The sequence below is a fragment of the Chionomys nivalis genome, chromosome 20 (assembly GCF_950005125.1).
Source record: "Chionomys nivalis chromosome 20, mChiNiv1.1, whole genome shotgun sequence".
Taxonomy (NCBI): Eukaryota; Metazoa; Chordata; class Mammalia; order Rodentia; family Cricetidae; genus Chionomys; species Chionomys nivalis.
In genome coordinates, this window is record NC_080105.1 from 4,472,656 (window position 1) to 4,487,534 (window position 14,879).

The 14,879-nt window shown below is 50.6% G+C and overlaps 1 protein-coding gene across 1 annotated transcript in view; it reads right to left on the reverse strand.

Annotated features, from left to right (window-relative positions):
• Nucleotides 1-572: 572 nt before the first annotated feature.
• Med26 (mediator complex subunit 26) overlaps nt 573-14,879 on the reverse strand; it is a 40,890-nt gene continuing 26,583 nt past the window's right edge. The window contains exons 2-3 of the mRNA XM_057752578.1: nt 3,709-3,783; nt 573-3,149 (exon numbers count right to left, since the gene is read on the reverse strand). Of these exons, the coding sequence (XP_057608561.1) occupies nt 1,530-3,149; nt 3,709-3,783 (1,695 nt within the window). The 3' untranslated portion in view covers nt 573-1,529. The remainder of the gene's footprint in view (nt 3,150-3,708; nt 3,784-14,879) is intronic.

Consider the following 14,879-nt stretch of genomic DNA (forward strand, 5'->3'; position numbering starts at 1 on the left):
GCCACACAGCTGGGTTCCACCTCTTCAAATGGGCCTTTAATGGGAGTGGTACCATCCTGCACCAAGCCTTGTAAATCCGTACTGGCTCTCAAAACAAAAAAACCAAAACCAAACCAAAAAACAAAAAAACTGTGATTATGGGTTAGCTGTGGTCCTAAAAATCAGATTGTTCTAGAACTTGACCCCATGCAGCTGTTTTATGGGTAACTGTCTGCTCGTCTATGAAATTAAACAGATGTCTATCTCAGTGAATAGAAAACAAACCTGGAAAGCCAATCATGGCTTATTGATTTTGGGAAGAGGAGAAAACTAGATAGTTCTAGTGCACTCAGCCGGAGCGCTGCTCAGGGCCTTGCCATGTCACAAAGTACTGGTGGGGAGGGAAGGTGTCACCAGCTACATGGCCTGCAGAAGGGGCCTTCTCTGGGTGGGTGATGTGGTTGATCCCAAATGAATGAAAGGCAGGTAGGAGGGCCCTGCCTGCTGCCACAGAAGCAAGTTAAAATGGGATACCACCAAGACTGGGAACAGTGGGTGTAGCTGTGGGCTCCAGAGAAAGATCAAGTATAAAATGAGAAATGACTCAAAAACTGGTTTGTGCAAATGTTTTTTTTTTTTTTTATTTCCACATTTATATCACAAGGTGTCCACTTACTGGACCAAATAGCAAAGTTGCTCCCTTCTGCGCGGACGCAGAAGTCTAGGTACTGTACATTCACTAAGGCTCCTTGTTTTTGCAAATCGCGTTTATGACAACCGTAAGGCAAACGAATCTAAAGGAATGGTTATGAGTGTTTCCAGCGAACAGACGGCATTCCCCTCGCCCAGCAGGGCAACTCACGCCAGTAGCACCCTCGGGAACTTTGTGGGTTGAGGGCTTTAGAAAGATGGCATTTTCTAGAGATGTGAAGAGGAAAAAAGAAAGGAAAAGTCATTTGGCTGGTGGTCAGGTGAAAAAAAGGATGAAATAAATGAGAAAACTGAAGTTTCTGCAGCATTTCTTTAAGAACTGGGGTTGAACTGAAACCATATACAGATGGGTGGGCATCTGTGCAGTGTGGGTGAAGCTGGCCCACCCGCCCAATGCCAGGGCTCACCACAGCAGAGAAGCTTCTAGCGCACAACACGAAGGAAAGAAAACACTGGCTTGACAGAGACCGGAGAAGTGGCCTGTACCTCAGAGACACCAGAGCCAAAGAGCAGGAGATGCAGAGATGAGATGTGCGTCTGTTGCTGTTAAGGTAACCTCTCCCACAGGGTTCCTGTGCCTGCCTGCCACTGAGGTCCCCGCCTTCGGTACTTCGCACCTCTTCTGGGCTGGGGGACTAACGCTTTATAGCTGGCTTGCTATAGAGTTCTGAACTCCCTCTGCCGTCTGCCCTCCGAGCGGCCCTTCCTTTGCAATCATTAGTAAACTGGTAGCAGCATTTCACAAAAGGAGGGTGGAGAGCGAGCCTCATGCCCGCCCTCCCGGCTGGCCAGCCTAGCCCCTGCAAGGTGAGAATGCACTTGATGACCAGGCCAAGTGCTCAGTCCAAGCAGACATAAGGCAGAATGTTCAAGCGCCCATCGTCGCCATGTGGGTCGAGCGATATGCACTGCGTCCAGTCATACCAATTACCCTGTGTGTCCTCACACCCGTTCACCCCTGGCCACTGTTGGGCCTGGATTCTGTCCAGATCGTCCTGTGTGACCTCCCGAGTGAGCCCGGGGAGGTCAGTGGGCACGGGCAGCGGCAGCAGCACATGAGGCTGGCGGGCTCCTCGCCGACTGCTCTCCTCCTGCTTCAGGTACTCTGCCATAAAGTGGTGTGCGCCTGGGGTCTGCGCACCAGACGATGACAACAAGCTGCTCTGGCGGCTCAAGTAGGACTGGATGATCTCGTTGCGCGACAGCTCCTTCCAGTTCGTCTGCTCAAAAGGACTCTGGAGACTGGCTTTGGCCTCCTGCTGGTCCAGTTCTGTCCTAGGTGGCTGCTCTGTGGGTACGGGGCTGTCAGCCCGCACCGGCTCTTTCTGGGTCAGAGGTTTGATCTGTCTCGTCATGGGGTCAAAGGTGAGCTTTCGCTCTTTTAACCGCACAGGTTTGACGCCTGCCTCAGGCACCTGCCCATCTAAGTTCACCGTGTAGTCTCGAGGTCGGTACCTCTTTTTCTTTTTGCTGTCCGAGCCACCCGAGGAGGCAGCATCACTGTCCGCCTTGGAAGAGTCTGGCGACAACCCAACCCTGCAGGATGGCCCTGTCAGCCGCGGGTGGCCCTCGGGCTGCTCTGGCCAGTGTACAGGGCTCTCAGCGCTGGACAGGAGCTCCATCCGCCGCACAGGGGGCGTGGATGGCTGGGCCAGTGGGAGTGGGGACGGCACCTGTATGGTGTCCAGTGGTTGGGGGCGTGAGGAGGGGCTGGACATGGGGCCTTTCGTTGTGTACGAGCTCCGCTGCCGGGCAAAGGAGCCTTCATGCCGTGAGTTCCGGGGGCTGAAGGAGCAGCGAGAGGCCCCCCTGGGATGGGGAGGGCCTGGCGGCTCATCCGCCCTGTCCAGATGCTGCAACTGCGCAGTCTTGGTCTGCAGGCAGGGCACGGGGGGCTTGCCCAGGCCAGGGGAGCTGGGGCGTGGCCGCACGGCGTTCACAGGGATCTTGGTGCTGTGCTTCTCGTTCTCGCTGGGCTCCAGGCGGCTGCCATCAGAGCCCATGTGCCCACTACCATCCAGAGGGCTGGGTAAGCTCTCTGGGCTCCCACTGATCCCGTTAGTGGGGAGAGGGGATGCATTGGGGACTAGTGGGTCAGGACTAGATTTGGAAACTTTGTAGGGTGGCCCCGGGTGGCCCAGATCACGCTGGTCCCCCCTGCGCTTACGGCTACCCAGTCTGTCTAGTCGCTGCCCAGGGAGCCTCTGGATGTCGTTGCGATTCTTCAGGTCATGGATGCTCTTGGGTGTGCTGGCCACTCCCACTTCTGGCCGGCAGTTGTGTGCGCCCCCGTTGGCAGAGCCTGCAGCTCCTGCCAGTGCCCGTAGTGCCACCTCATTCTGGTGCACGGGCTCAATGAGTTTCTGCCAGCTCCGCAGAAGCCTCTTGGCCCGCTTGGCCAGCTCCTCGTTCTTAGTTTTCTTGCGGACATCATTGATGAGCTTCCCTAGTCGTGTCTCCTACAACCAAGAGAGTGACACATGCTTAGAGAATGAGAACATAGCAGCAGGACAAGGAAGCTGAGCCAGTAAGCTTGCCCTTCCTGGCTCACCTTTTCCCTACCTGCCCCCAAACTGCCAGCTTCTTGGATACAGCAGCATGAATCCTTAGATTTGGAACCCAGGGGCTTCCTCAGGAACAGGTCCACTGACTCCTGGGACCTGCAGAGTCTGTGCCTTCACGGCCACACAACTGCTCTGCCAGGGTGTCTGGGTGAGCACCTTTCACAGCCTAAGACCTGATCCCCAAATAAAGGATAGGGCCACCAACCAGTTGCCTAAATAAAGCACAGCTCAAGCTATGTCTCAAAAATGCTATGAGGTGTGCAGGGTATGGGAAGGAGCCCAGCAGTGAAATCAGAAACCTTCATTCTTGAAGAGTTCTGTGGGAAGACTGATGTCCTGGATACACTGCCCACTGGGTCCCCTGAAGGACTCCAAGAGCCTAAGCCACAGGAAGAAGCTGGCTGGGGGCTACCCTCATCTCCCATTTTGCCCAAGGTTGGGCCATGGCTCTTACCTCCAGTGCCTCTTTGGTGATGGGGTATCTCTCCAGACTGGAGATCACTTCCAATACTGCAACCATGTTCCGGATCTGAAGAACAAGAACCACATTATCAGCTCAGGGCTCTGCCCTCTCCCAATGAAAGCCAAGCAGCCCAGGGCTTTCTAAGGTGACAGCACCATCAAAACCCTGATTACCATCTCCTGTATGCACACACTCACCCACCCACCCACGGCCATGAAAACAGACCTGCCCCTGGTATGACAGACAGCTTTGCTGTGAGGCTTCTGGACAATGACTGGAGGAATTACCACATATAACACACAAAGGCTCCGAGGAAAGCAAGATGATCACAATAAACTAGTCAACCTGATGATCTTCCCAAGGACTTCAAAGAGTCTCTGAACAAAGCAGGATGTTACAGACTATAAGATGTATGTCACATGGCCAGAAGGAGGGGCTCTGGAGCACAACACCTGAGCAGCAATGCAGCCTCAAGAACATGAAAGAAGGCCAGAGGGAGACACTGGGAGGCTCTGTGTGGAACAGACAGGGTCAGCACTAGCACTGAGCTTCACAGTGACAGGGAGGTTAACAATTCACAGGCTCATATTTGGGATCCCACTCAAGAAGGGCCTGCCCTTCCATGCATCACTGCACTGACTTGTTCAAACATGGCAGGCTCACAGGGCCAGAGACGGTAGGACCAAAGCTATGACTGATATGACTGGATATTCCAGCAGCACAGCCACACTGACAAATACAGTAAGTGGGAACAGCTTTGGTGTACCCAGGAGGGCTACATTTCAGAAAGCAGACACCAACCAGCAAATATGACAAAGCACCAAACACGGGCTAAGGAGATGGTCAGAGTGGCACTTGAACTTGCTGTGACACATAAGAATCCCCATGGACCTGCCAGGTTGCAGGACAGCCCCCTGTAATTCCAGCTTTGGAAGGGAAAGATGGGGTCCCTAGAGCAAACTGGCTAGTAAGACTAGCTGTGTTGGTGAGCTCCAGGTTTGACTCAGAGATGTGTCTCAATGAACAGGTGGAGGAGTGAGTGATGATTCCCAGCATTAACCTGGGTCTATTTATGCATGTGTGATTATGTGCTCCACACACATGCACATGGAAAATTCAGTGAACCCCAAACCTAAATGGCAAGCTAAGACCAAGCTCCAAAAAAATTCAAGAGAGGATCTGCAACTGTGGGATGATAGGTGCTCCCGAGGAGTCCAGAGCACCAACTGTCAAAACTACTAACAAACTGAACCTATCACAATGAAGAGTCTCTGTTTAAACACTTCTCAGGACACCTGCAGACTGAAGAACCCCACAGGGCGGCAGTGCCATGGCACTGCAGGTTCTTGGTAGCCAAGCTGGCTGGCCACAGCCCTAAGCCCCCTTCACCGACAGCATACACCTGGCACACCGGGTCACAAGGAGAAAAGCACATCCCCAGGTAGAACCAGGTATGCACACACTCATTAGGTCAGGCCAGTCACTGAATGTCACATGCCAGCATATCATTGCCGAGGGTCACTTAGGCCTTCTCTTGTCATTGTAAGTGGGGCTGCAGTCCACACCCCTGTAGATTGTTTCTGGGTGCCAAGCAGCGGCTCCAGCATTTGGGGGAGGGGTGTCAGCTAGCTCCCAGGAGGCTGTTCTACGTGGCACACTACAAACAACCCAGTGACCAGAAGATCAACCTGCAGGTCAGTAGTGTCAGTCTCCTGCTGCTACCCAATTGCTGGCTACTACTCATGTTTTGATTACTTTGCCCACCCATAGCCTGGGGCAGTGAACTTCCTCCTTCCTGAACACTCTTGGGGAGGATCCATTCCCTACTCATACAGGTCAGGATCCCTAATTTCTTACTTGATGTCACCTAAATGTTGTTCCTAGTTTCACGGAAACCATGTCCCTGGCCTCCCAAGCCCTCCCTCCACTTTCAATAACAGCCCCAGGAATCCTGATCACATCAGTTCTCTGACTCACATGGGTAACCCAGAATTGTTCCTGTCTCCAATCCACACCTTAGTCATGCCTGACAGGTGAGGTACAAGGTTGGTTCCTAGACCAGGAGGCAGACAATCTGTAGGACCCATGCACCCCCAGCTTTTCTAGTCTGCCTATTTCTAGCTGAAGGCAGTCATCACACCTCCTTCCCTCAGGGCTCTGACTCCTGGGAGAGAAGCTGTAGGGAGCACAGAGCAGACAGCAGCCCTTTACACTGTCCCACAGTCTTTCCTGACAAGCTAGTCCCCTCATTGGGGAACAAAGGCCTCCACTTTTGTCTGAGACTAGGTCTGTAACACATTCAGATGACTGTTACAACACTGGCTCTGCTGCTTCAGGGGTGCCTGGCCTGCCTACAGACATGGCTCCTATCCTCCGACATGCGATAGGTAGGGATCCCATGCAAAGAGTGTGCTATGAGGAGGTCATTCCCAAGGGAAGGCAAAGTCAGTGTTCCTTGGCCTAGATCTCAGTACCACTGGGCTCCAGAGCTTGTTCCATGGCTTCATCTCCACCCAGTGACCTCACCCTGGTATATTTAGAGCCCTACGTTCCCATATAGTCCAGATCAGCAGTCCTTGCAGAGAGGACTCTGCCCAAGACCCAGTAGCCTGGCAGCACAGAGCGTCCTTGTCCTTGGACAGATACCATCCTGCTGTCAGACAGGAGAAGGGGACAGAACACCTGGGGAACCAGGTGTTGGGTTGGTGCATCAGAAATGCTCAGCTGTGCAGTCAGTGTCTACTATGGGCTGCACGGATTGAGTTTAAGGGGCCTTTGCCTAGGTGCTCAGTGTCCCATGGCTCTACCCTGACTGATGGGCCACCTTATCAGTGTGGGCTTCCAGAAGACCCTGAAGAAAATGCCATATCCTCGGTGTCCCCTTGCAGCTGCAGGCCACTCACCTGAGGAACCACCTGCCACACCTTTAAGGCCCACACTGCTGGGGCCACAATCTGGAGTCAGTCAAGTGACCAGGCATCACAGCAGTGGCCAGGGCAGGCTAGCTAACCCGCCTAGGTAGAAAGCAGTGAGGGATGAGCTAGAAGAAGTGATGTGGGCAGGCAGGCTCAGGTGTTCTGCTATTAGGACAAGGCTGTCAGGGCTAATCCACTGTTACCACCATAACAGACCACCAGTGTTTTCTTGGTTGTTCCATGTATCTGTGTGTCAACACTCATCCACTCATCTCACAGGTCCTGTTCTGACGCTGCCTGGGGAACCCATGGCAGTGCCCCGAAGGACAGCTTCAGGGTAGATGTGTAGCTCACAGAGCACATTGAAGGCCCGAGGGTCATTTATAGCTGTTGTTAGGAATAGCCTGGTTCTTTGTCCTTTGTGACTCATTCCCAATGCCCAAATATGCCCAAACTCCCTGCTAAAGCTCTACCACAGGAGAGCTCAGGTACCAGGCCTTGAGCTATGCACTTGTTCATTAGATGGATAGGCACAGATCAATTTGTATTTCCTTAGCAAGCAGTGTGGCCAAGTGTGCCTCCCCCTTCTTTCCCCATCAGTTACAGGCCCTGTCCATTTTTTTTATTTGCATTTCTGGGCACCCAGTGTGGTACTACCTGCCTGTGCACAGTGGCTCAAATGCCCATGGGAAAGCCTATTTGCAGTGGCCAGCAGGGGCAAAGGGAAGCAGGTAGCATCTCTGTGGTGGCCATACAAAAGTGGGGCAAGGAACCACCACAGGCCCAGATGAAACATGAATATTTATGAATGGAGCCCTAAGAAAGAGCCCTAAGGAGACACTAGGTTCTTTGTCCTATATCTCCCTTCTTGGCTGCCATGAGATGATCATGCTCTGGCAATGCCCCCACTTCAATCAATGCATGACAAGCAAAAACAACAACAAAAACAAACACCACCATCACCACCACTGAAACATTAAATTGATTGTGCTAGGCATTTCGTCATAGTAACAGGAAGCATATACTTAATGTCAGGCAGGGACCTACATCACAAGAACCAAGGAAGCAGAAAGGCCATCCCTCACCATGAGACCACAGCCTGTACTGCTCACAACTTCTAGGCAAACCCATGACACCTGGGGCTCACCTCACTGTGAGTCTGAGGAAGAGAAACAAGCCAGGCAGAAACCACCAGGTCCAGCACTGTCAAGCCCCAGATATGACAAGTGGCACCCATCAGAAGCACTGACTACTCCTCCCTCTACTTTTATGCTAGAGTCTTTCTGGCTCTAGGAAACTCTGGGAGATTGGAGGTACAGTGAGTGCTCACCTGCCAATGCCTCCAGGCTACATGAAGTCAGACTACAAGGCCATTCATCAGTGGAGACTCCAAGAGTACCTCATAGAACCCTGAAGGCTCCTGAGCTACTGACAGACTTGAGTCAAAAAGTAATGTACCCCCAGGAGTTATGGTACTCTGAAAGTTTGCCAGGGCCCAACTAGAGGTGGGTCTCTAACAGGAGTCACATAGAGTCCCAAGGTGGATGGTACTAACTTAAGAACTTCTGTGTGCAGGGAGAGGCAAGTGCAGGAAGCATACCTACACAACCTTATCTAGGTTCTTGGGGCTGCAGGCCAAGCAAGGAATTGGCAAGCTGAGGGGTGAATGAACCCTCGTTTCTTACCCGAAGGCAAAGGGATTGCAAATACTACCATCATGTGGTACATGAGGCCAGGTAGAGAACATCAAGATGGGGGGGGGATATTTCATGCAGGGGTGTTTAAGCCAAGCCACATTATCCTGTGGAAAGTGCTGTCTACCAAGTCCTGCCTCCTGCCAGCTGCTTCTCACCATCCTCAGTTGAGCATCGCAAAGTGGAAGACCACACTCTGGACTCTCCAGACGACCAGACTATCTCTGCAAACTCCATCCCCAACAAAGGCTTGGAGTCCTTGTTAAAATAAAACCCAACAGGAGACACCAGGCCTCATGGTAAATCTTGGTTCTACAATTAGAACAGCACCATCAGATTCCTACTCCAGGGTTGTGCTGGTAAACCCCTGGGACCTAAGAAACCTGTCGGGAAATTCCAGCCACAAGTTGAAACATGGAACTGAGACACCAAGACTTAGAGTTCCAGTGTCCCCACAGGTCAGCTCACCACCCAAACCCCAGATGCTGGCAGTTGCCATTGTACCCCAGAGGCACTAGCACTAATGGGACCCAAGGGCTGTGCAGCTTCATAGTACAGCAAGGAAACTGAGCCCATGAAGGGCAGGGAGGTACACATGGACCACAGAAGGCAAAACACTCTTCCCACTGGCCTGGATAAGGTTCTGCCCACCATGCACAACCTGCTTTCCTGAGTGTGTGGGGTACCTCCACCTAGCACCCTGTAATGTACTCACCCTGACCTGTAACAGCAGAGAAGCACATAGTTAATCGCTTCCTGAAGCTGTGTGAAGCCCCTCAGTGCTGTGTCATTTGCCTCTCCTGAAGGGCTAATGAAGAACCAGGCAGATCCCAGCACAACTCATACTCAACAGGATCCCTAAGCTGACATATACAGTGATGGTCTAAGAACCATGCTGGTGGCCTAGTGCCTCACCAGCACTCCCAGCCGCACTGTGCAGCACAGTCCTCAGGACCTGCCCAGGAGCTGAGTGAAGCTTCAGCACCAATGACTTTTGAAAAACCAACACAAAGTGTCTTTGTGGGGTTTGTTTTTTTTTTGGTGGCTTTTTTTCTTTTTAATGAAAAATGGTCTAGACAAAAATTTATAAAGCCCACCGAACTCAAAAGATTCTGGAAGTGTTGATCAGAAAGCAAGCTGCGCCTTCCAAACCAAAACATGCCACAGAAGTGGCAATCTGTGAGCCTTCAGTGTGCTGTGTACTCCCTGCTGAGCCCGGCACTCTGTCCCCCAGCTGACAGAATGGGTGCTGCAGGACATGGTCTGGAAGAAACAGTTTCTTGCTCTTCTTTGGCTTATACCTAGATGAGCCAGGGAACCTGTTGGGGTGCATGTCCCCTGGGCCATCAGTCTCATGGATCATGTGAGCTCCTGGGATGCCTGATTAAGGCAGATTTCTCCACTCGGACCCGGTGAGCACCTCAAATTCACTGGGGCCAGATTTCCCACTCACTGCTTCTCAGAAAAAAAGACAGTGGGGTAGAGTCCCACAAACACTGCCAGCAGTTATAAAAGCCTTTCCCTATCAATAGGACCCACCTACTCCCAAGGGATAGCCAGCACCTAAGTAGCCCGTCATTGTCTAAGTGACCCTGCCTGCCCTGCAAAAGAAAGACCACTGACTGACAGGCAGAGCAAGCCACTACCTGGCCCAGGAGATAAAGAACCCAGTCTGGGTGCAAACAGCACGCAGACCACTTATTGTACACCATAAAGCACCCAGGAGAAGGAAGCCCAAAGCTTGGAGCAGCAGCATGCACAGCTAGCCTATTCAGTAACAGAAGCTACCTAAGAACAAAGAGAAAGGCAGAGGAGGCATATCTGTCTTCACACAACCCTCCCTCCCCTTTGGCTTTTGGTCAGGAACAGAGACGCAAAGTAGATTCTCCAAACCATGGATCCAGTCCACAGGTCCTTCATGAGTGCTCTGAGCTGCCCCACATGTCAGCTGTGAGTTTGCCGCTGCTCCACCCATGTAACTGGAAAGCTTGCAAACCAGGCACAGCTTTCTATTTATGCCATCAATCCTCACAGAAGGGTCCTGGTGATCAAGTGTCTGAAGACAGAAGGCTGAGTGGGGCTCCTCCACCTGGCCTCTCTTTGATAGGAAGAGCTGGTAAGAACACCAGCTCCAGGAGACTGGAAATGGCTCAACACCAGAGGAAGGAACACAGTACTTGGTCCACACCTTGTATACAAGGCAGATCTCAAACAAAAGCGAGCCAGCTTTCCAGGAACTGTTAGGAAGCAGGCTCCCAAGGTCCACACCTTGTACACAAGGCAGATCTCAAACAAGAGCAAGCCAGCTTTTCAGGAACTGTTAGGAAGCAGGTTCCTGAGCCAGCTGAGCACAGGCAGTGAGGCTGTGCACACACCTGGGCTGATCAGGAGCAGAAGGTGGGAGTCACCTGGCATCCTGCACCAGCCCAAAGCAGGACCTGAGCCCAGTTTCTCTCCCATGAGCGTGGGAAGCCACAAACAACATGTTGTGCACTACCTGGTCTGCTGCACCCACAGGAACCAGGCCTGGCCTCCAGGGCAGCTCACACATCATACACATGAATAAATATTATTTATGTAAATAACTTTTACAACTTGTACTTTTCTGAAGAATTTTATACTTTAAAAAGTTGTTTCAAATAGCCTACTCGGGAGCCAGAGAAATTAACTTTTGTGTGAAGGTGTGTGCTTACAATCTCAGCAATAGAGGTGGGGTACAGGTAGGTCCCTGGGGTTCATTGGCCAGTCAGTCAGTCAAGCCTACTTGGCAAGCTCCAAGCTAATGAGACATACTGCCTCAAAAATAAGAATAGTAACAACAACAAGAGGCTCTTCTCTTATCTTCACATGCACATACTCATTCCTGCACATGCACAACACCAACACACAGCCTGTTAGCTTATTGTGGTGTTGCATGCCTGTCATCCCAACACTCAGGAGAGTGAGTTAAGGCTAGCCCAGACTACAGAGAGAGACCCTCCATCTCTAATATGTGGAGGTGAGAAGTGCTAGAAAACAAACAAAAATACAACACCAAACTAGAGAAATGGCTCAGCAGTTAAGAGCATTTATTCTTGCAGAAGACCAGGGTTCTATTTTCCAGCACCCACATGGTGGCTCACAACCATTCATAACCATTCAAGAGGCTCCAATGCCCTCTACTGACCTCAGAGCACAACTGGCACACACGTGGTACACAGACACACATGTGAGCAAAACATTCATATACATAAAATAAGTAAGTCCCAAGGAAAGCAGAGGCAGGTAGATCTCTATGACTTTGAGTCCAGTTTGGTTTACACAGCAAGTTCCAGGTTAACCAACACTACAGAGACATCCTGTCTCAAAACATAAAAATAAAATAAAAAATAATTAAAAAACAAACAAAAAAACCCAAAATGAAAAAACCCTGAACATAAGCTATTCTATATGAATCCTGCAGTCTAAAACCATATATCTTATGAATATGGAAAGCAGCAGTCTCCATCCCTATGGACCAAGGTCTGAACAGTGTCACCATAACCCTGTCTCCCTGAGACCAGTAGCACAGAGTGCACTACACACGGAAAGTCCACCCACACCTGCTGGGATCAGAGCAGGAAGTGACACAAAAGCACTTTGAAGGCATCGTACAAGGCAGCTTCCTGCCCAGGGACCAAGCACCAGGAGTTGCACCCAGCAGGACATGTGTCTCTCCATACATCAAGCTCGTGACCAACCTCACCTGCTGGCCCTGTGCAGCTGGCACATACCTGGCTCCATGATGTCCATGTCTTTCCAGTAAGGTGAGGACACTTGTGTGAACAGGTAAACAAGGAAAGCAGCAGAGGGAGAGGAGATGGGGCAGATGGCTATCATCTGAAAAGCAGGGTAAGTGAACAGAGAAGGCCAAAAGGAAAAGCACAAACCAGACAGACAGAAGCATGGGCGGCAAGGCAGCTGGCCCTGGAGAAACCCAGCCGCCAGGCAGAGAGAGAATCTGCCTCACTTCAGCAAGATCACACTTGTGTCCTCCCTCAGAGCAGTATAAGAAACGAGTGACCACTTCTTCTACTCAGCTCTGGAGAGGAGGTTCTGCAAGACAAAGACAGGTCTTCCAATCAGGAAGGAGGGGTGATCATCACACCCCAAGTGCATGTTAGTCCTTGGGAAGATCTTAGGGCTTCTGAGCAAAGCTACAGGATGGAGCATTTCCACAACAGGTTCAAGTCAGACTCCAAACCAATCCCTACTGACAAGAGCAAGCAAATATGAAGGGCCCAAGAGATGACTCAGCAAGTAAAGGCATTTGCCACCAAACCTGACAACCTGAGTTTAATCCCCATACCAAAGAGAATTGACTCCTCCAGCTTGTCCTGTGACTTCCACATATGTGCACATGTAAAAATAAACGAATGTTAAATTTAATTCTTTAAGAATTATCAAGATAAATATTTACAGATGAATTTTACTACATCTAAAACTTCAACACTGAAAACTTGCAAATACAGCTGAGAAAATAAAGCAGACATCAGTCAGTGCAGAGATCAAGGTTCTGCATCACAACACACCACTTTCCAAAATTCATCAACAGTCAACTCAAGATCAATATCAATTCAAGCAAATCTTTTGAGGAAAGCAGCATGCTGATTCTGAAATTCACAAGGAGTTCAGAGACTCCCTGAGCAGCCAGTCTGACAACCTGCTGTCAGTCCCTAGGATACACCCAGTAGAAGATGATCAACTCTTATTGTTCTCTAACTTAAACACATGCATGCAGAAGTTGAGTTACACGCACACATATGCACCTGCACACATGCACACCCTACAAAAACCAACAAAACAACAGTAACAAGAATCCTTTAATTCAATAATCAGGCAAATAAATGTGGTGGGTGGCCAGCTGGCAAATGGCCCATTTAGACTTTACGTCATACAAAGAGCAGACACACAGAGGTGAGCAACACCATCAGTCATTAGGAAATGCAAAGTAAAATTCCCATGAGAAATCAACACATATTCCATGAATAACTAAAGAATGTTGACAAGGCATGAGCAAATTAGCACTCCCCCCCCCCCATTCATTCATATGGATGATCTCAAACTTCTGATCCTCTTTCCTCCTGGGCAATGACATGACTGATAGGCACGTGCCACCATACCCCCGGGGTTAGACCTTTCCTACATTCCTGGTGGGAATATGGTGGTAAATCATCTTAGAAGTTATAACAACCCAAGGGGTCAACATAGAAGCCTAGCCACGAGTTGATCCCAAAACCCATGTAAAGGTGACTAGAGAAAACACCCCAAGCAGTTGTCCTCAGATCTCTACATGCATCTACCCATCCACTATGCACACACATACAACACTATTGTATGTTAATTATAGTTTAGTAGAGTTGAAAAATTGGGGGTAAGGTATTGTAACATGCACAAAATATAGGAGCAGTGAGGCCACAGCAAGAATGTATCTTTGTTATGGAGGACAGGAACAAGCATCTCTAACCCCAGGAGAAGAAACAGTTCCTTGGGCTCTGTCTCTCTCCAGTAAAATGAGGACAACGGTTGGACCTAGAACCCCAGGAGTCTCCTAAGTACCGACACAAAGACACAGAATATACTCCTGATTTAACATCAGACCCCATCAGGCACTAGTCAGCATTAGCTCCTCTTCCTGGAACTTAGCACATCCTACAGACACGTCTCACAGAAGAGTGGGAAAGGAAAGGCTGGCACTGAGTTAGGCAGGGCCAGCAAGGCTTGGCCCTCAGGAGTTGTGCTGACAATAGTGTCACCGTCAGGAAGCCTAATTTCTAGCCTGCCTGTGATGTTTCCTTGTACTTCACCAGGAGTAGGAGCCAACTTCCCAGAAAAGGCAGAGAAGCTTTAGCTTCCAGAACAACAGTGACTCCCCATAACAGCACCTGCAGCAAGCGTTGCAGTCACCGTGAGACAGAGAAGTAGGAGTCTGGCACACTGCCCCACCCTGGGTGTGTGGTCTGTGTCTGTGAAGAGCCACCTGGAGTCCTGGTTTTCATACTATTCTTCTAGTGAGGGACCGGAGGTCTTGTTTAATGGGGCCTTCTAGGGGATTCAGAACCCCCCACCCAGCACCAACCTGTACTCAACAGTAGGTTGAGGGCTCCTGCTTCACCCTCACCAGATGTATCTCCATGACAACCCTAAACTCACAGGAAGTGTACAGAGCTGAACTCAGTCACTCTCATGTGGCAGGGAGCTGGTTATCTCCTAGTACTGCTCACACTTGTGGCACACCCACAGCCTCATCCACTCAGCTTCAGAACTCTAGGCCATAAGGATGACCCCTTTTTACCTCCCCAACCCCCAGTATTTGCCTAGATTCCAGCAGAGATACTGGTAGCTCCTGGGGGGTGGGACCAGTGACAGACCATAACACAGGATGGGGTATTCCTAGGGTCCAGTCAACTGCCTCACCAACCACTGCCTTGCAACATCACTACATATCCCAACTTTAAGATGCCAGGAGGTACTGGCGCACGCCTTTAATCCCAGCACTTGGGAGGCAGAGGCATGCGGATCTCTGTGAGTTCGA